The sequence below is a fragment of the Gallinula chloropus genome, assembly GCF_964237585.1.
Source record: "Gallinula chloropus genome assembly, chromosome: Z".
Classification (NCBI taxonomy): Eukaryota; Metazoa; Chordata; class Aves; order Gruiformes; family Rallidae; genus Gallinula; species Gallinula chloropus.
Genome location: NC_140089.1, coordinates 86,627,637 through 86,649,450, shown reverse-complemented (window position 1 = coordinate 86,649,450; position 21,814 = coordinate 86,627,637). Strand labels below are relative to the sequence as shown.

The window sequence follows — 21,814 nt, the reverse complement described above, 5'->3', positions numbered from 1 at the left end:
CTTGAGGCCATTGCTCCTTGTCCTGTCCCCACAGACACTGAGAAAAGGCTGCCCATGTCCCCCTGTGTCCCACCCTTCAGATATTAATAAACATTGATCAGATCCCCTCTCAGGTTTCTTTTTTCAAGACTGAACAGCCCCAGCTCACTCAGCCTTTTCTCACAGGGGAGATGCTCCAGGCCTTTAAGCACCTTCATAGCCTCGTCTGGACTCTCTCCAGGAGATCCCTGTCTTTTTTGTAACTGGACACAACACTCCAGGTGGGGCCTGACCAGGGCAGAGCAGATGGGGAGGATCCCCTCCTGTGACCTGCTGGCCACACTCCTTTTACTGCCCCCTGTAATTGTGGGTTTCCCAATCACCAGTCAGAAACCAGTTAATTCAGTTACAAACTTATTTTTATTAATTTAGCAGGTGGCAATAAGCAGAGCAGCGCTGGGCGGCCGCAGAGTCTCAGCTCTACCAACGGCGCGCGCGGTCCCCGTCCGAATTTAGGGTTTTATAGTCTTTTAGTTCCGGGTCCCGATTGTTTCACTGAGGCTTTCGCTTGGTTTTCTGTGCGTGCGCCGGTTGTTGTTAGGGGGTCGTTTTCTACCTCCTGGTGGTCGACGGGATGAAGTCGCTCCTCTTCCTCACTTGTCCCTTAGTTGACCCCTCTCCCATGTTTGGTCATCTTTAACAGCAACCTCGTTTATTGGCTACTTGATTTCTATGGTTCCGGAGGAGTGTAGCCAGCAGGTCAAAGGAGGGGATCCTCCCCCTCTACTCTGCCCTGGTCAGGCCCAACCTGGAGTATTGTGTCCAGTTCTGGGCTCCTTGGTTTAAAAAGGACAAGGATCTCCTGGAGAGAGTCCAAAGAAGGGCCACGAAGATGATTAGGGGCCTGGAACATCTCCCCTATGAGGAGAGGCTGAGTAAGCTGGGACTCTTCAGCCTTGACAAGAGAAGACTAAGGGGGGACCTAATTAAAGTTTATAATTATCTGAAGCAGGGGATGCAGGAGGAATCAGCCAGCCCCTTTTCAGTGGTCTGTGGGGGTAGGACAAGGGGCAATGGCTGCAAGTTGGAGCACAGGAAGTTCCGCACCAACATGCGGAAGAGCTTTTCCCCAGTGAGGGTGAGGGAGCCCTGGGACAGGCTGCCCAGGGGGTGTGGAGTCTCCATCTCTGGAGAGATTCAAGACCCGTCTGGACGCCTATCAGAGTGACATGTCCTAGGGAGCTGCTTTGGCAGGGGGGTTGGACCCGATGATCTCTTGAGGTCCCTTCCAACCCCTACAATTCTATGATACTTCTATACCTATATTGAGTTAACCTTCGTTACCTGTAACTCAATTCTGTGCTTCATTAGCAACTTACAATATACGTTAATGTTACGTCCTGTTTCAAGGTACAAGCGGTTTGCTGAACAAAGGCTCATCTATCACAATCCCCCCTTTTTCTTCTAATCACCATTTTGTTCAGTAAACCGTTGTAATTCTTGGTGGCTTAGTAAAAGAGTTTCAACTTTTTCATCATTGTTTAGAGGCCCATATTTAACTCGCACTAACATGTTGCTTCTATTAATTTATTAAAAATGCAAAGGCCACATGTTAATCCTAATATTATTAGAGTTACTGGTCCAGCTATTCTAGACCACAAGGTAGTCAACCAGGGGGAATAGTTAAACCATGATTGATACCATCCTTGTTGGGATTCTCTTTCTCACCGTCTCTTCTCCAATCTTTCTCTAAGTTTGGCCATGGTATCTCTAACAATCGGTGTGATCTGCATAAATCTCATCTATCACACCCCCCATGATCCCATTGGCCTTCTTGGCCCCTGGGGCTCACTGCTGGCTCATGGATGAGGAGTGGACACTTCCTGCTGTGGGATAATGTTTCTGGTAAGGGTGTGTAAGCAGAAGATCCTTAGCGGTGGGACCTGCCCTGGGTGGGTGTTTGTGTGGGGAAAAGGGGGCTTGTGGGGCGCCTCACAGAGTCTTTGGTGCCAAGGCGGGAATAAGGGAGTAACGTCCTATAGCCGCATTGGGCAGGGGCCCGCGGCTGCCTGAGGCGAGGCGCAGCCTGTCTGCCCTGAGCCCAACGCGGGAGGGAGCTGCGGGGAGCTCATCTTCAAAACGCCCACGAACGCTGGCGGGCGGCCTCAGCCGGGCAGCGCGCCGGGGCCGTACCCGCACACGACCAGCCCCGCCGGGGCACGGCGCTGCCGCGGCACCAGCCGCCACCTCAGCGTAACCCTCCTCTTCCCGCGCTCCCCGCTGAGGCGCCCTTCGGCCCTCAGAGCGCGGCTTCGGGCTGCCCTCCGCGCTGCCTGTCGGCGAATTCCGGAATCCGGCCCAGGGACACCGGCCCGCAAGGGCTGCGCTCTGCCGCTGTTCTGCCACTGGCCGCCTCTGTCGCTGCCGTGCCGGCGGCGTGAGGGTGCCGGCGTCCGGGCGGACAGCCCCGGCTGCGCAAGGACCCCGCGGGAGGCGGGGGGGCGGTGCGGCTCGGCGGCGAGCAGTCCGCAGGGGCGGCGGCAGGGAGGCCGGAGGCAGGTTAGCGTGGTGGGCAGGGCGCAGCCACCAAGCTGCGCTCCCCACCCGTGTGTGCGTGGGCCTGGCCGCCTTCGGCGGGCGCGAACGGGCGGGCAGAACCACCGGGGTCGCTGGAAAGGGGAGCACACGCCGCGTTCGGAGTGTCGTCCCCCCCCCCCCCTCCGGAGAATGGGCCGGCCCGCCTGCCCATTCTAAACCAGCGGCAAGAGGCGGTACCATCTCCCTGGCCGGGGGGGGGAGGTACCTGCGTCCCCATCGCCTTTCCAGTGTGGCTGGGGGAAGGGGAGCGCTCCCGCCCTTGAGGGCGGTGTGTGGGGTAGCGGGCTGGCCCGCGGCTCTTCAGCGAGGCGTTCCTCGGAGGCGATGGCAGGCCCACGGGGGGACGCTGTGCGGGCTCTCTGCGGGGTTTGGGCGGGGGTCGGGCTCTGGAGACCCCGCATCCCTCAGCGCGGCCTGGCCGGGGCCTGGGCCGCTCTGCTGCCTTGTCCTGGGCCTCGCCGGGAGCTCCCTGCCTGGCTCGTCCGGGGGAAGGGCCTGACCTTCGCCGGTGCTGGGCTCTGGGGAGAGGAGGCGCGGGGGCCAGGGGAGGCCGGCCCTGTGCAGGCTGTGTGAGGCACCTGAGGCCTGGAGAGCAGCCCCTCAGCGGCCCCGACACGCCTGTGCCACTGCAAGCCACCCCACAAGGGGAAGAGACCCGTTCCCCGCAGCCTGCGAGCATCTCCTCGTGTAGGCCCTAGAGATCGCTAGAGAACGGGGTGGGGGGAGTTGAACCGGGTGGTCCCCTGTGTTCTGACCAGCCTGGATGATTCCGTGGCTTTGTCCCGTGGCTGTAGGGATAAATGCAGGCACAAAGGTGAGGTTCCCCTGGCATGTTGTGAAAACCCGAGGTGCTGAAGGCTTTTAGGACTTTCTGGCCAGGCTGTGTGTTTTATACTTTAAGTCAGGCTATGCTGAGAACTGGCTCTGTGAATAGCTTTGGTACGGCCTCAATAAATGCTTGGTGAATAGGAGAACTAATGGAGATCTAGGGTAAAAGAGAAATAAGTAAATAAATCCAGTTTCTACTAAACTAGGATATTCTGTCCCTGTCCATTAGCTGTGCTGTCCATGCAGGCAGTCGCTCTGCAGTCACTGTGTCTTTGGCTAGAGAATTTATATAATAGCAACTTATTCAGTCCTCTTTCTAATCCTTCTCAGCTCTCGGAATTCCCTGTGCCAGAGTTGAGGTGCCTGAGGGAAGAGAGGGAATTCTTTTTGTCGTGGAGATAGCATGGATGCAAATTCCATCATGTTTCAGCACTTTGCAGGAGGAGAAGTTGATGTCTTTAGAAACCCGGTGCCCTTTTTTCCACGTGCAGTTGATTAAGTTCCCTTAGGAGTTGTGTTACCAGCTTTATAACAAGACATTTAACCTTGGCCTGTGTAGCAACAGGCGTGCCATGAAGTATTACTCTTTTTCTTATTGCAGGGAACCAGCAGGTACAGTGAAAGTGGAGCCTGTGAATTTTCTGTGTCTTGTACCTGGGACATCAAGCTCACACGATCTTGCTCATGGATAAAACTGTCCTGATAGGAAATTAAACTCATTAAGGCAGGTTTTAATCACGGTGTTGACTACTCTGTGTGTTTGTTAAAAGTGGATACATGTTACATGTTCTGTGTGCAACCAGAACAGCTCAGAGTAGGGTTGTAATGGCTTGTCAGGGATGACAGGTCAGATTGTCCTTACTGCCTGACACACAGGAGAAACACTTTGTCATGGCGCATTTGCTAAGAAACAGTCCAGGAAACTGGCTTGTGGAGGAAAATGCAGCACTTGCAGCACACATAAGGAGAAGTCCTAATTTCTGGCAAGAGCATTTTAGCCAGATGACTTGTGCATGACCTCTCTGATTTCCTTCCCAGTGCCTTTACCCTCTGCTGACTTCTGTTTCGGGCCGAGTCTTCTGTACCTGTTGGCGTGACAGGGAAATTTGCTGCAGAGAAACTGCTTGACTGTCCCCTGTGTGGGCTGGATCTTTGTAGATCTTGCTTACAAAGGCAAAAGAATCCACTTTTGCAGAACGTTTCAAGCCTTACAGTCAGAGCACTGTGTCACTGCTTAGTAGTAGTGGGTTTATTTTCCCTTCAGCGGTGCCGTCGGTGTCGATGGGACTTGCGGAAATGCACTTGCTGAGGCCTTGAACCGTCAGTACCAGGCCTAACGATCCTCTTCCCAAGATCCTGACGTGCACAAATAAAGGCACTTAAAAAACAAAATAGCACCTGATTTCCATATTTAGAGTCTTGGGGAAAACACCACCCCATCAATTACGTATTTTTTTTTTAACGCTGCCTTTTATATCTCTGTCTAAAGGGGCCTATTTAATACTGCGAGTAATGTTCTGAGTAATACTGGGCTTGGCACAAATGAGGCGCTTAACTGAGTTCCTTATTTTATTATCCATTGTCTGCTAACCAGTTTTTTGTTGTTCCATTTATTTGCTGCTTCCCTGGGGAAGGCAGGATGGCAGCTCGGCGTGCGCTGAAAGCTGTCTTGGTGGATCTCAGCGGCACACTTCACGTTGAAGACTCAGCTGTGCCAGGCGCTCAGGAAGCTCTTAAAAGGCAAGATACCTTTTTTTTTCTATTTCCTCTGGTAGGTTATGTCAGCACTGTGTGCACCAAGGCACTTCTTTATCTGAAAGGGCCTGAAGCTTCTGCCTTTTTTGCAATATTGATAAGCAAATATGCAGCCAATCTTTTCATTTACAGCTGTATTAATACCAAGAGAAATCAGCAAAGGGGCTTGATATTGAAAAGTTGCCTTGCAGCTCTCCTGAGTCACTCTCCAGGTCTTATCTAAGTCTTATATAGATAGAAAAAGACTTAATATTCAGATTGTTTCAGGTAATTCAAGTGGGAATGCAGCTTTAAGCAAAGTAGTTCAGTTAACCTGAATTACCCTGTGAAGACCAAAGTCACTTCAGCTGAGCTGAGCTGTTCAGTGGTGCTTTCACTGCTGGAATCTGACTGAGCCCTTAGGTCTGTGGTGAGTTAAAGGGGAGTAACAGAGGGAATAACCTGACCTCCTGAGCAGGGTGTTCTTTGCAGAGCTCTCATTTCATTTAGTCTTTCAGCCAAGGCTTTTCTTTATAATTTTAAAGTTTCTTCCTGCGAGGTAAATGACCTCAGTTGTTTGAGTTGTTTTAATTTTGAGAAACATCTGATAATACAGCTCATGTTTTGTAGGAGTTTTAACATATTATTAAATATGATAGCTAAGTACCTCTTTTTTTTTCTGATGAAGGATGCTTAAAGAAACTGAGGCATAGCAAAATGACTTAATCTGGCTGGGTCAGTGGCAAAACAAATGGGAAAATAGTGGCAAAAACCCCTCAAACACCCAGGGGTTTTTGTACTGTGATATGACACTGAAGAAGACACCTTGCAGTGGATGAGGAACAATGCAAAGTGATACATCCTGTCATGATGAGGGAGGGGAGGGCACCTGAAGATGCTGGGACAGTAAGAATTAACTGGGGAGAGGTAATTCTCCCCAAGTAATTCAGAGTTTGAACTAAGGATGAGGTGTTTTTACTGGGGTTGTGTGGCTGCTCAGATTTTTATAAAGCTAGGCTGTTTTTCAGAGGAAAAGTTCACAGAGGGATAAGGAAACTGTGTTTCTTCTCACTAAAAAGAAACAGTATCTGTTGAAATAATTACCTCCTCAAGAAGGAAAAGCTGCTGAAGCATTGGGTACTTACTCATTACCATTTCATTTACTGGGCCTTCTCTGCTGGGTGTTTCATGCTGCAGAGGGAACTTGTGCCAGATTCTCTGTTGTCTTCTGCTTGATCCCTGCTCAGCCATACCCCTGCAGGCCCTGTACCAGCTTAGGCAAGGGAGGGGGTTGGAGAAGGAATAAGGAGCAGAGAGAATCTGGTGCTGTTTGTCAGCTTCAACCTCGAATCACAGGCGTGGAGACCAGGTGTAATTTCACTGCCAAGAACAGCCAGGTCCTTTTGCTTAGAGGTTTGAAAAAGAAATTAGTATTTTCTCCTGTTCTTTCCTGCTCTATGTCATTGCCCTTCCTAAAGAGGAGCTGCAATGGTTGGTGTGCAGCTTGCTTGGGGAACAAGTGAATAGATTCAGTTTTTAGTGTAACTTGTCTGTACTGAGGTCCATAGGAACAAGAAAAAGTTCAATTATTAGCATTCTGGGGGCTTGTTTAGCAGTTCATACTTAGGAAGGGTTAGTGTACCTGGCACAGAAGAGAAGAAAGTGGCAGGTGCCAGCAAGCCTGCAGCATTGACCAACTTTATTCTGATGTTCTCCATACACTCATGATGCCAGTGTGTGTTTCTATAGCAACAGAGAAAGTGATGGTGGGGGAATAATTAAAGGGAATGCTGTTGAAATTGTCACTTAAAATTATTTGATTGTTTGGTAGCGTGTGCTGTTGGTGTAGGGCAATAATGTGATGCTGTGTGGTATCAGTGATCCTCAGTAAAGGGAGAAGTGGCTGATACAGAAGCTGATACAGAATCGCTGTACAGGTACCAGGGGCTCTCAGGGCATCCTGCATCTCTGAGTGACCCACAGCTGCTCTCAGCTTCAGCTGCCACGTGGAGTCTGATGCATTAATTTAGCAACAAGGTTATTTTGTTTGTTTGCTTTGGCTCAGGGTGCTGTTGGTCCAGAAGATGGGGCTGGTTTATTTAGTGTCTAGTGAGAACTGAAAGGCTTTTCAAACTCATTTCTGTTGATGGTAGATGTGTTTGTTGCTGTTGTGAAGGTGGGGTTGGGAATTACAGCTTTCCTCCAGACTTTGAGGTGAAGCAGAGGAGACTTGACCTTGTTCTGGCAACAGTGATTCTTGCCATCTGTTTCACCTTGCCCTCCAAAGCACAGAAGTACTCTGAGGTGTATATGGTCTTTCCATCTGCAGCCTTTAGACAAACTGTCCGTTTTCAGTCCCAAAAAAAGACATAGAATCATGGAATCATAGTCTGGTCTGGGTTGGAAGGGACCCCAAGGATCATAGAGCTCCAACTCCCTGCCACAGGCAGGGACACCAACCTCCAGGCCTGGAGCTACACAAGGCTGCCCAGGGCCCCATCCAACCTGGCCTTGAACACCTCCAGGGATGGGGCATCCACTACCTCTCTGGGCAGCCTGTTCCAGCCCCTCACCACTCTTTCTCTCAAAAGCTTCCCCCTAATATCTAATCTAAACCTTCCCTCCTTTAGCTTTAGTCCATTCCCCCTTGTCCTGCCATTATCTGCTCTTTTAAAAAGTTGAATCCCCTCCTGCCTATAATCTCCCTTCAGGTACTGGGAGGCTGCAATGAGGTCCCCCCGCAGCCTTCTCTTCTCCAGGCTGAACCAGCCCAGCTCCCTCAGCCTCTCTTTGTAGGGCAGGTGCTCCAGCCCTCTGAGCATCCTTGTGGCTCCTCTGAACCCTCTCCAACAGTTCCACATCCTTCTTGTATTGGGGGCCCCAGATCTGGACACAGGACTCCAGATGGGGCCTCAGGGGACAGAGCAGAGGGACAATCCCCTCCCTGTCCCTGCTGGCCACTCCTCTCCTGATGGAGCCCAGGATACCATTGGCCCTACGACCTGCAAGAGACACTGCTGGCTCATGTCAAGCTTCTCATCCACCACAATCCCCAAGTCCTTCTCAGCAGGGCTACTCTCAGGTAACTCTTCTCCCAGTCTGTATCTGTGTCTGGGATTCTTCCGTCCCAAGTGCAACACCTGCCACTTGGCAGTGTTGAACCTCATTAGGTTCCCCCAGGCCCATCTTTCCATCCTGTCTAGATCCCTCTGGATGGCTTCCTTTCCTTCTGGGGTGCCGACCACATTTCAGAGTGTAAATAAGAGGATGTCTCTGCTCTTCCTCCCTCAGGCTGCGCGGCGCTCCGGTCACCATTCGGTTTGTCACCAACACGACGAAGGAGTGCAAGAGGGACCTGCTGGAGAGGCTGACAAAGCTGGGGTTTGACATAGCAGAAAATGAGATCTTCACCTCTCTGACAGCAGCCAGGAACCTTCTGGAGCAGCAGCAGGTGCGGCCTCTGCTCTTGGTGCACAATAAGGCCCTGCCTGATTTCACAGGTGAGGTGGTCAGAGAGCATGATGGGGAAAGTTACTGAGCAGCTAAGAAAACATAGCACTCTCCATTAGTCATTCTACAAGATTTATTCACCAGTAGACACAATGAAGCCTGAAATGTGAAATTCTCCAGAATCACAGAAGTTCTCTCCTCTTTTTAAACCAACATGGAGCAGTCTGAAGTCATAGCTTCTTGAGCAGTAGTGGAAATAGCAACCAAAAAACCTTCAAGTAGTCAGAAATTCAGGTAAAACTCAGTACTTTTTATTAATTTCCAGTGGGGAAAAAAGTAATAGCTATCACTAGGTCATTGGAAATTTATTACACCTGCCAGTGCTAATTTGTTTCCTAGCAAGGATGTGTGAAATTGGTGGAAATCAGGTTTTCCTCAGTGTTTCTACAGATATCTTGCTCACTAAGAGCTGAAAAGCCAGTCTGTAGTCACATGCAGGAGGCAATTTATCTTGTAATTATTATGAAATGTAAAATCTCCAGGTAGTTAACGTCACTTAGCTTGTATTGAACATCTAGGTCTTGCTCCATGTGCTTTAATTGGTGACAGAAGGTTCATCACCCTGCCTTCTCTAGATTGTGGCCTCTAAAAACCTGCCTAAAACTTGCTTTGCTTTCACATGTTCCCATTTTCCTCCCACATGATGGGGAGTAGAGGATGATATATGCCAACTTGGACATGTCTGGCAGGTGCCTGAAGCTAGGACTGTTACTCCTTGACTTAACCACATTGTTGTTTTTAAGAGTAGTGGACACACCCACATTTTTAACATGCTCAAAGGGCTATATTGTATATTTAAAGTCATTTGAAGTCAAGGCAGGAAAATGTGGATGGCTTTCCACTGCTCCCTGCCCCTTCTTTGCCTTAGGGACAGACATCCTTATGGCTGTGTAATTGAAGCAGGTTCTAATCTTGCTTGAAGCTAGACTTTTTCTGTTAAATTCTAGTGCTGTAGTCTAGTCAGTTAACTTCAGAAGGGTAAGTGTTGAGGAGAAGAGCTTCTGTGAGCTCTGAGAGCAGTGAAACCTGGCAATCTGTTACACCTCATTGCGCACCCAGAGAAATAAGGCCCCAGCAATGCTCTGCATTTGTGTTCTCAGGAAGCCTTTCTTGGGTCAGAAACAGCAGAGAGAGCAGCTGTTTCACTGAAGGTGGCTCCACCAGTCTAATCTCCATGTATTTGGGATCTTTTCATCAGTTTTACAGTAGCTGATGCTAATCTTTGTAGAAGATGGTGAAGATAGAGGTGTCAGCAGGAGCCCTTTGGTGGTGTTTTCCATGTTGCTTGGATCTGGCATGGATTGTTTTATTTCTTTTTGCTGCCAGCAGTTTGGCTCACAGTCCCAAAGTGCTGCTCTTGAAACATTTAAGTACAACAGAGAATGCTTTAAATTCATGTTAACTGCTGCTCTTGTGCTGTTCTTGGCTGATCTCTCTATAAAGTTGGCCACAGATGGGTGAATGCAATACATTCTTGGTTAAAGGAGCCGGATGCTTTTGGATGGTGTCACAAATCCACATGGCATCCCTGAATGTAGGTTTTGCTGTCTGAGCTAACCACAGGCCGTGCAGCATCAGCTAGCAGGTTGTGATGACACTCTCTGGAGACCCAGGAGCTCTGGCTGCCCCACTAAAGGTGTGGAGGGTAGGCTTTTGAAGGCAGAACAAAAACCCCAGCAGGTCGAGGATGGAGATGACAACAACCTGTTGTAATTAAGACTGTAGTATCCATTGTTGGTTCCACTCAGAGGTGTAAAAAGTCATGCTCTTAAAAAAACCCCTCAAATTAAAAAAACCCCTTCCAGAAGAGCCATGTTAATCAAGTGTAACAATTTCTAGGTCATGCTGCAGTACCATTTTGCCATCATAACCAGACTGTTGTGTAGAACACCAGCCAGGCTCTTCACCCTAAATGGAGTTTTCTGTGTCTAGAGGGAATAGAAAAACCTGATGAAATTCTCTACTCTTCCTGCTTTACAGCCTCACAAAGCTGATTATAGTCATAGAATTGTTTTGGTTGGAAAAAACCTTTAAGTTCGCTAAGTCATCACCTTTAACCCAGCACTGCTGACGCTACCACTAAACTGTGTCCCTCAGCAGCACATCTACCTGTCTTTTAAACCCCCCCAGGGATGGTGACCCCACCACTGCTCTGGGCTGCCTGCTGCAGTGACTGACAACCCTCTGAATGAAGACAAGTTTTCCTCATCTCCAGTCTAACTAAACCTCCCCTGGCACAACTTGAGGCTGTTTCCTCTTGTCCTATTGCTTGGTACTTGGGTGCAGAGACGAACCCCCACTTCACCACACCCTCCTTTCAGGTAGCTGTAGAGAGCCCTCAGCCTCCTCCAGGCTGAAAATCCCAGTTCCCTCAGCTGTCCCTCACAAGAATTGTGCTCCAGAACCTTCACCAGCTTCCTTGCTGCTCAGATAACACAGAGTCATTCAGTTAAAAACCAAGTCGTTTGGGCAGTCTGCTGCATTTCCTTGGAGGCAGTGGGAGAACCACTGTTCCACTGGCACTGCTAAGGCTTTCTAACCAGAGAGTTGTGTTCACTGTAAAGGGTGGCAGTCTGGATAGATCATCACCTTTTCCAAAGGGGCTGTTTTAATTTCTAAAAGCCATAAAACTTGCCTGTGTGATGTGTCTGTGTCAGAAAATCCTCCTTTTTTTTTTTTTTAATTTTTTACTGAAAAGTGATTAATTGCACTTGTTGACCCTGTGCTGCTTAGTAGGAACAAAATGCTGTTTGCTGAGAGCCACATTTTGGTCTTCCAGGGATAGCCACCGATGACCCCAACGCAGTGGTGGTAGGACTGGCGCCCGAGCACTTCCACTACGAGATGATGAACAGAGCATTTCGGTGAGTCACACCCTCCTCGTGGCTTTTTGAGGGGTGGCTGCCTTGTGCTGAGCTCTGAACCCCCACAGAGGCAGGGAAATCCCTGTGTGGAAAGAAGGTGGTAGCAATATCATGGTTAATTAGTGTGATTATGGTGCCTTCCTCTGTGTCTGAGAGGGACACCAACCTTGGTGAATTTGGGGTCTTAACCATGAGCTTCAGGCAGTCCAGCTGTGGTTTTCATCAATCACCTCCCTCTCTGCTCTGCCCTAGTGAGGCCCCAGCTGGAGTCCTGTGTCCAGACCTGAAGCCCCAATACAAGAAAGATGTGGAACTACTGGAGAGGGGTCAGAGGAGGCCAGGAAGATGCTCAGAGGGCTGGAGCAGCTCCCCTATGGAGAGAGGCTGAGGGAGCTGGGCTGGTTCAGCCTGGAGAAGAGAAGGCTGTGGGGGGACCTCATTGCAGCCTCCCAGTCCCTGAAGGGAGCAGAGGAACAGGAGGGGAATCAGCTTGTTCAAAGGGCAGAGACTGGCAGGACAAGGGGGATGGAGTGAAGCTGGAGGAGGGGAGGGTTAGATGAGATATCAGGGGGAAGCTTTTGACAGAGAGAGTGGTGAGGGGCTGGGACAGGCTGCCCAGAGAGGGGGTGGGTGCCCCATCCCTGGGGGTGTTCAAGGCCAGGTTGGCTGGGGCCCTGGGCAACCTTGTGTAGCTCCAGGCCTGGAGGTTGGTGTCCCTGCCTGTGGCAGGGGGTTGGAGCTCTGTGATCCTTGGGGTCCCTTCCAACCCAGACCAGTCTGTGATTCTGTGGCTCATTGCTGTCAGGCTGTAAATAAACAATGGAAGTAAGGTCACCATCCTCAATGAGATGAGGAAGTTAGCAGTGCTTCAAGAGGAAATACAGAAAAACAAGGATAAATATTTGGGAGATGACTCCTTTGTTCAAACTTCAGCCTTCACAGGTCAGATAGTACAGAGAAGGAAATCCAGTATTTAGGGCAGGTTATTCCTTATCTACCTTGTGCAGGATTTCTAGCAATTTCTTCTGAACCATCTTGTGTTCAGAGGTGGCCAGCACAGTGTTGTGTTAGATGAACTACGAATCTGATCCAGGCTGTCATATCTCTAAAGCTTTTTGTTTTATCTGTGGATGAAAGGTTAAATGAGATAAAATTTGTGCCTGTCCAGGAGCCAAGATGCTGTAATGTGTGCAGAGGTGTGTAGCCATGTATCCTTCTCTCCAGTGCTAGTTCAGAACAGCACTCCTGATTTTAAAATGAAAGAAACATCAAAAAATATAGCTCGAGGAGGCTTGAATGTGAGCCTGTTGCAGAGCTTAGCCCTGGTGTTGTGCCTTTTCTCTGTTGTGACACGCACAGACAAGGGTGGTGTGAGCTTGTCCCTTACCCTGAGCCCCAACAGAGCCTGCTGGGCCTCAGTTTCTTTTCATTGGGAATTCTCTGTGATCATTGTGGCCGTGTAACAGAGGAGGAGGACCTGCCTGCACAGCCCATCCCAGCTGCAGTAGCACTAACACCTGCCAGCAGCGGGTCACCAGCTTTTGTTTCTGTCTCAAAGCTCAAGGGGACACCTGGTAACACTGGTGAACTCCCTGCTGTGCTGAGATGCATGTAATGAGTCCTGTTCACTCTTTGCTCGCTGGGTGGTGGCTACCACTCCATCTTTCAGATGGGAATTTGATAAATTGTCTTCAAACATCTTAATCTGTCTTTGTAACTGCTAAATCTGAAGAGGGGGTATCAGTTACTGCTCACCAGTACCTCACAGAGGTTCTGAGCAGTAAGAAGCCAGTGCTGTCCCTTCCTGCATGCCAGTTCTGTGTCATAAGAACGCGTATTGACCTAAAGGGGTTTCCTGGCAGCCTCACTGATGTGTGTTGCCAGGGCCATTGAGTGGACTCTTAACTTCACAACTGCATGAACTTAACCCAGACAGGCAGGCACACACAGTCCAGGAGGTTCCTGCAGAGCATTGATGAAAACCTGGTGACACAGGTGGTGGTGGAAGAGCCTGTGGGGAGAGGGGTGCTGCTGGGCCTCGTGCTGACAAAGAAAGGATTGGTTGGGGATGTGAAGGTTGGGGGCAGCCTTGGCTGCAGCAACCATGAGATGGTGGAGTTCAGGATCCTGCTTGGAAGGAGCAGGGCAGTAAGTAGGATCACAGCCCTGGCTTTGAGGAGAGACAGCTGTGGCCTCTTCAAAGGCCTGACTGGGAGAATCCCATGGGTTAGGGCTCTGGAAGGGAAGGGGGCCCAGGGGAGCTGGTCAGTATTCAGGCACTGCTTCCTCCTAGCTCAGGATTGGTGTGTTCTGGAGAACAGGAAACTGAGCAGAGGAGGATGGAGACCTGCATGGATGAGGGGGAGCTCCTGGAAAATCTCAGAGGGAAGAAGGAAGTCTCCTGGATGTGCAGAAGGGACTGGCCACTTGTGAGGAATATAGGGGTGTAGTCAGAGACTGAGGGAATGCGACAAGGAAGGCTAAGGCCCACAGGGCATGTCAGGGACAGCAAGAAAGGCTCCTTCAGGTGTGTCAGCAGCAAAAGGGAGACTGGAGAAAGCGTGGGCCCACTGCTGAATGAGGTGGGTGCCCCAGGGATGGAGGTACAGAGAGAACAGAGTTACTGCATGCTGCCTTTGCTTCAGTCTGTACTGCCAGGGCCAGCCCTCAGGAGTCGCAGAGCCCAGAGGCAGGAGAAGAAGTCTCATGAAAGGAAAACCTTCCCTTGGTCAAGGAGTGTCAGGCTACAGAACATCCACACAAACCTGACACCCACAGATCCACGTGCCCTGATGGGATGCACCCACGTGTGCTCAGGGAGCTGCAGATGTTGTTGCAGGGCCACTCCCACTCATCTCTGAAAGGTCATGGAGAACAGGAGAGGTGCCTGAGGACTGGAGGAAAGCCAGTGTCACCCTGGTCTTCAAAAAGGGCAAGGAGGAGGAAGGCCACGGGCCAGCCAGCCTTGGCTCCATCCCTGGGAAGGTGATGGAGCGGCTCATTCTGGGCATCATCAGTAAGAATACTGGTTTGGTTCCCTCCGCCCCGTGCCCAAGAAGGCCAGTGGTGTCCTGGGGTGCATTAAAAAGAGTGTGGCCAGCAGGTCAAGGGAGGTTCTCCTTCCCCTCTACTCTGCCATGCTGAGGCCACACCTGGAGTGCTGTGTGCAGTTCTGGGCACCCCAGGCCAGGAAAGATGGGGAGCTACTGGAGAGAGTCCAGTGGGGGGCTGTGAGGATGGTGAGGGGGCTGGAGCATGTCTAGTAAGAGGAAGGGCTGAGAGAGCTGCGGCTGTGCAGCCTGGAGAAGACTGAGAGGGGAGCTCATCAGTGCCTATAAATATCTAAAGGATGGATTGTTTAGTGGAAGGGGCCAGGCTCTTCTCAGTGGTGCCCAGTGACAGGACAAGGGACAGTGTGCACAAACTGGAACACAGGAAGGTCAATCAGTCACTCTTGAGGGTGACAGAGCACTGGGACAGGCTGCCCAGAGCGGTTTTGGAGTCTCCTTTTCTGGGGAGATTCAAAACCCGCCTGGATGTGATTCTGGGCAGCCTGCTGGAGGTCACCCTGCTGTAGAGGGGTGTTGGATGAGATGCTCTCCAGAGGTCCCTGCCAGCCCCTGCCGTTCTGTGACCCTGCAGCACGGAGCATGTGCTGCCCGAGCATCCCGCATCCAGTCCCACTGGGTGATGGGGCTGAGTGCTGAGCAAGGCTGAGTCCTTCAGCTCACCTTGCCCTTCCCAGCCGCTCGGCTGGCTTGTCTGTCACCCTCTGAGAAGCTGTCCTAGATTTGCCTGGTGTTTTCTGGTCCCGTGTTCAGGCTGAGCAGAGGCCCCTGCGATGGGCTGTGCCTGATCCATAACGTCTCGCTGACTCTTCTGGGTTGTTCCCCTGGTCCTCTGTTTGAGGGTAGACTGTTCTGCTGGTGTCAGTTGTATTTGGTCTAGAGGAAACAGTAACAGTTGGCCATGTTCTCTTCTTCTCAAGCCTCACATCTGTATTCCTTGTCTTTCACTGCTCAGATAATTCAGCCCCTTGGGTTTTGCGTTGCTCAGAGCAAAACTTTAAGGTTAATCTGAAGGAATGCAGATATCTACAGTGCTGATGCCTGTATCCGAGCTGGTGGCCTGGGCTCCTGGGGGAGAGAGGAGGCGCTTGTAAGGCATCATTCATTTTTCCCCTAGTAGGGCTTAAAATAGGACAGTTGAACTGTGCCCTAGAAGTGCTTTTTCCTCTGACTGTGAAGAGCCCAGGCTGACTAATTACCTGGTAGGCAACTGCTCAGTCGATATCCAGCGTTAGGTTAGGTAAATCTAACCCAGCGCGAGTCCCGGCACGAGACACAGAGTCAGGCTGTTCTCTAGGCACCATTTGGAGTGGCTGAGGCTAAATTCCTCTTTCTGTGTGAGGGGGATTTTGATGCCACGTTTAGAAGAATTCTCTCAGATGAGTTCCTGCCGAATGTAAGTGGTTGTGCTGCTGCTGCTGTCAAATTAAATTCTTCTGTGTCCTAGAGGCATCCTCCCATCGTGAGCCTATCTGGCTGCTCACAGACTCACATGCCAGCTCTCTTGGTGTTGAGCTGTCTTTGGAATGCATTGATGTGAGAGAATGGCTTCATGATAGTTAAGTGAGATGAGATATTACTGGTTATGTGTCGCTCGGTTTACCCAGGCTTCTCTGCAAGTACGTGGGATGCAGACATCCTCCAAGGAGCATACAGCTCACCTAGGGCAGCCTCTTGGAGCAGAGCCACAGCAGAAAGACAGTGGAGAAGCAAGATTTTTTTGTTTGTTTTCTTAAAGGTTTTGGTTTTTTGTTTAAAAATCAGGCAGGGTTCAGAGGAAAATAAATCCTTTCTGCCCTAAAGACAACATGCTTCCCTTCTGTCCCCTAGTTACATTCCTACCTGTTGTGATAAAGACTGGAGTTGCTTGCAGCGCCCGAAGAAGGTGCTGTAAAACTGAGCAGGAAGTGTTTAGCAGACGTTACCTGGAGTTTGTAGAGGCTGTCTGGATGGCTCTTGTTGCACCAAAACAGGCTGGGGAGGGAGAAGACTGCAATAACGCTGCTGTGCTTGGCAGTACCCCGAGGATTCCTCTAGCACAGGAGCTGTGTAGCCTTCCCTTTGCTGCAGGACAGGTACCCACTGTGTCTGCTGCAAGTAATAGCTACAGGCAGGGGGTGGAAGAATCGAAGTCTGGGTTCTGTGAAGCCAGCCCTGGTCAGCTCCTCTTCACTCACTGCTTTGTTGTCAGGGCCCACTGTTCAGGCACTGTGTGTACTAAGGAGACATGCTCCCTGCCAGGAGGGGTTTACAAGGTGAGTAACTGACCACTGAGTGAGGGCGCTGAAGCAACAGCAGTTTTCTAATTGCTTGTTTCCATACATTGTTCAACCTGCTGCAGACAATCCCATGTTCTGTGCAGGTTTTTAACAGGTGGGTCAGCTGGCAGGCAGAGATGGGGTGTGTGTGGTACCCTGAGGAGGGTGTGCACTGCTGTGTCAGGGCAGAAATGCCATACCTGTGCATTGTGACCCTTACTCTGTGACCCTCCTGCTGTACTCACAAGTGCTGGGAATCTCACTTGCTGCTTGAACTGTCCTGTGTGTGAAGTGTTTGGTTCCCAGTCCTGAAGAGCCCAAACCCAACCTGTTTCCTAAGGGTGCACATAATAATAGCGCTGTCACACGAGGAATCCGGTGGGACGTGAATGTTCCTGACATCTTTGTGCCTTTTTGTGGCATGTTCTTGTAATTCCTCCAAGGTTAAAGTACAAAGTTAAGGTTAAATGATTCGCCTTCCACCCAGGATTCCTCTGAACACCCATCTCTGAAGGATACACACAGCTGGATGCATGTTTGGCTGTTAGAGGTGGTACCAACAGCTCCAAAATCTGCTGGGCTGCAGATGCAGCTGCCTGAAAGGATGACTGTCTCCTCAGAGATTAAGGAGATCAAGTCTGTGGCCATCAAAATGCTACCTGCAGCCACCTCTTGTGGTCACTGACTTTTACATTTGCTTGGGGAGATCAGGTGGGTCTAAATTTGGGATGTTTGCTGTAGTGAAACGTGAGGTTGCTTAGGGTAGTGGACCTGATTGCTTTAGAGATACAGGCAGGATTTAAAAATAGTTGCGTGCTAAAAATACCTGTGAAAACTCTCAAGGTAATAAGTTCTTTATTTGGGGCATTTGTTTTACTGCCTGTTCCCAGGGAGAAGGGAGGATGGAACCTCATTTAACTCTCCAAATGAATGCCAGCTTGCATTGTCATTTGGGGCATCGTGAAAGGCAGTGAGAGTTTTGTCATCAACTGAAACAAAAGCCAGCTGAGGCCTTCAGCAGAAAATGTAATTTCTGTAATACCATTTTTGTGCTCTCTTCTTCGTTAATTCATTAGGTTGATTTTGGATGGAGCTCCTCTCATAGCTATACATAAAGCCAGATACTTCAAGAAAAAAGATGGCTTGTCTCTGGGACCTGGACCCTTTGTAACTGGGCTGGAATACGCCACGGACACCAAAGCCACAGTGGTGGGGAAGCCAGAGAAAACCTTCTTCTTGGAGGCGCTGCGGGGAACGGGCTGTGCCCCAGAAGAGGCCGTCATGATCGGTGATGTATGTGTGGGCTGTGTGCCACATCACCTGCCTGATAACACAGGGCTCATCTCCACTGCCTCCCAAATCCACACATGGGTCTTTCTGAAGGTGCTCTGTGATTAAAGGAGGGGGGGAAAACTGAACCATCGAAACTTGCAGGATTTAATGTGTATTCCATGGGGTTCTCTTACTTTAGGGGTTCTGGGGAAGCCCTGCAGCCTGGTGACAGGAGTGCTTTGCTGTGTCTCTTGAGTTCCTCTCTAACAGTCTCACTGTTTGGTCAGGCAAAAAGCACATAATGAAAGTATTTCCCTGGCAGTTTGTCTCACGGGTCACTACAGGATCTGACTCACTGCAGTTGCTTTTAAGCGGCTGGTTAGTGATGTGCAGAGTCAGCTTGTAACTGAATTTGAGTTGAATGAAGAAAACTTAACGTTGTGCCCATGACCACTAACCAGCTGCTCCGATCTCCTGTTCTGTCCCAGGACTGCAGGGATGACGTGGGTGGTGCCCAGGACGCGGGCATGCGGGGGATTCTGGTCAGGACGGGTAAGTACTCGGTGGGTCGGTCATTTCGTGCGGCAGTGGTGCCTTCAGCAACCCTGCCCTCTGCACCACAGTCTGGCCCTGCTGCTCTGTAGAGACCCAACATTCCTGCAGGTTGTTCTCTCACTATTCTCTGGCTTCTGGGAGATCCCAGGTCCATCATCCCATTCATTTTGGGGTGAATTCAGCAGATAAAACTGCCCCAGCTGCAGCACAGCAGCCTGGTAAGCAGTAGCTTGCAGTTAAGACAGGATAGGCTGTTATATTTAATGTTTCAGCAGCAGGACTAGAGCACAGACCCTGCACTGACAGCAGGATGATGTGAAGTAAAGGATGGGGGTGGCTGATCTTGTAGGTTTGAATTTTAAGACTCGAATAAGTCTTAAAATCCTGAGCACTAATCAAAGAACAGAGAGAACTGGTACTGTGTCATCGTAAGATTGCCAAACCCAGTTGTCTCAGTGCCACCTCTGATCATTCAGGAACTCCTTAATAATCACACTGGAAATTATGGAAGAAATTCTGCATCAGACAAAAGCAGAACCTGAAGGGACTGATGAGTATTATCAGTGACACCACGGGCTGGGTGAGGTCTTCCTGAGGTGGCAGCTGCTATGCCACACAACCCTTTACGTTGACAATGAAAGCAAACAATCCTACTCACTAAAACCAGAAGGGAAGGAAGGTGATTGCATTGTTATTTCAAGAACCTACAGCGTGAATATCTGAATAGTCAGTGAAAGAACAGCAAGTGAGACCATTGCATCAGCAGCTCTAATTTTGAGCTGGAGCTGCCTCTGGAGGAATCCTGGGTGAAGTTTGTTTTGGGAAGTGTTTGTTGCAGGAGAGCCTGAGATGGGCATTCCTCCTCCTGTGCCTGGTTATTGCTGATCTGAGGAGGCTGTAATTTCCAGGAGAAAGAACAAGATTCACTTACCAAGCTCATTTGGGTATCTTTGTGCTAATCTGTTACAGGTAAATACCGACCAGCAGATGAAGACAAAATCAACCCGGCTCCTTACTTAACCTGTGAGAGTTTCCCAGCAGCAGTGGAACATATCCTAGAGCATCTGCTATGAGACAGGGAATAGTTGGTTTGAAGAAACATCCATTTCACCTAACTTCCTTTACTGTAGCTTCAGAAATCAAGGTCACAATGCATGTGTTGCATCAGAAACCTAGCTGTGAGCTCCAGCCCCTCGAGCTGTGACAGGGCAGAGGACCGCTGTGCGCCCCGGCGCAGTCCTTGGGTACCCAGCAGGTGAGACAGAAAGGCTCCAACCAACACAGCTGCTTTCCTGAAGGCAGTGGGCAGAGTTCTGTTTGTTTTCAGGGCATAACTGATGAAAAGCTCTGTCTGAAAGGTGTCATGTTCCTCTGCTGAATAAGCTGAATTGACCCCCACATACCTGGAAATAAGTAAATCACCTCAAAGATTAACTGAGCCTGTGGTGATTCTCTGAGGATGTCTCTTCTCTAATTTAAAGGTAGATGTTAGGCACACTTAGAAGTGACTTTTAAAATATCACCATTGTTTAATAACAACTACTCTTGATATCTTTCCTCTCATTAGAACAGATCCTGGGTTTTCTTTTGCAAATTCTACGTAAAATTAAAACTGTCAGCATTTACAGATGTTTTAATTAGATGCTGTTATTAAAAAGAATGGTACAGAAACAAAAATCTGGTGCTAAATGCCTTAGAGATGGTGCATTTTTGAAATTAGACCTCAGCAGGGTCCTATTAATGCTACAGTTGCAGAATTTCACTATGGTTGGGGTTTTTTTTTTGTTGTTCCTTTTTAATGTTTCAGGGAAAAATCCTTCACAAGCCATGGGGACAGATTCCAGTTGTTACACAGTTGGTTAGCAGAGCTGTAAAATGAAATTTAATTCTGTGGTACACGGTGATTTTCCTGTGCACTACATTCCCCCAATATGAACCAACTTTGTAATGATGGTAAATAGCTTTTCTGGTCCATTTGCAAGCCGTAATAATCAAAGTCCTTTACAGTTGTTTTACAGTGCTCTTGAGTGTTAAATTATTAGATTGTAATTATACATTGCTGGAGTATTAACCTTATTGAAAATACAGTTTTGTGTTAATGAGCCATCCTCGTCCTTGTTAAGGAAAATCAGTGTGATGAATGAGTGGGAAACTCCTTCTGTGAGGAGCTGTCTCTGTTGGTGGGTGGTTACCCACATCCAGGTTTCATCTCTGATTGATCATCCATGGGGTGGACGTTGCAGTAGAAGTAAGAGAAACAATAACCTGGCCTGAAGAGCAGCAGCTGTCTTCAGACACTGCTTGTGTGCCCTTATAAATCACACCCCAGGGTTTTGAATTCATTCACACATCTGGCGTTGGTGCCAGCGATTCTGAACCTGCCTGGGGTATGTCAGGGAGGTCTTTGGCCACAGTCAGGTTCAGGAGGTGAGGGATCTGTCAGTAAAATCCTGTGAAGAAGGCATTTCTGACTATGTGAGTGATGCTGGAACAAAGAAAAATGAGACTTTCTTTTTCCTGGAGCATGCTGTGAGGCTGTGGCACTTCCAGAAGCAGCTGCACACAAGCCCACGCAAGGAGAAACACTGGACAACTGCAAGGAGGATAATGGTCTTACCAGGGAAGAGGGAGGGGAAGAGAGGGGCAGTAATGAGAAATAGAGTTAGTATAATATCTGGTTAGAAGAGTAATGGACACATCACAGTCCTGGCTGGTGCCTTGACCTGTTTGTAAGCAGAAAAGTCTGTGGCTTGGCCAGTATTTACCCCTGCGCTGCAAAGACTCACATTTTATGGCTGGTTGCAAACCAGTGGGTTACTGTTAATCCAGTTTCTAGTTGGATTAGCCTAAATCTGCAGATTTTCTACAATGTCTCCAAATTCCTCTAATCCCTTGCCTTTTCCATCTTGGAAATAGCCCAGACCAACTGGGAAGTGATACATTTGGTACATCAGGGCTTGGATCTTACCTGGGAAGGGTGACAAAACTGCTTTATAAGGTGCTGCTAAGGGCTGGAGTTTCACTGGGAGCAGTCCCTTGGGTTTCACTAAAAGGGGTGCAGGTCTCTGTTGGTAAAGCTCTGCTGATGCTTTAGTGAGTCTGGGAAAGGGAGAATTACGCTCATCATCATCATCATCTCACTGTTCTT

At 49.5% G+C, this 21,814-nt stretch overlaps 1 protein-coding gene across 1 annotated transcript; it reads left to right on the top strand.

Moving 5' to 3' along the window:
* The first annotated feature begins 4,071 nt into the window (after positions 1 to 4,071).
* On the top strand, positions 4,072 to 21,264 carry HDHD2 (haloacid dehalogenase like hydrolase domain containing 2). Its single transcript, XM_084278198.1, has 7 exons — positions 4,072 to 4,129; positions 5,044 to 5,145; positions 8,431 to 8,639; positions 11,429 to 11,513; positions 17,916 to 18,132; positions 18,600 to 18,663; positions 19,636 to 21,264. The coding sequence occupies exons 2-7, from the start codon at positions 5,045 to 5,047 to the stop codon at positions 19,737 to 19,739; spliced, it is 780 nt and encodes a 259-aa protein (XP_084134324.1). The 5' UTR covers positions 4,072 to 4,129; position 5,044; the 3' UTR covers positions 19,740 to 21,264.
* Positions 21,265 to 21,814: the final 550 nt, after the last annotated feature.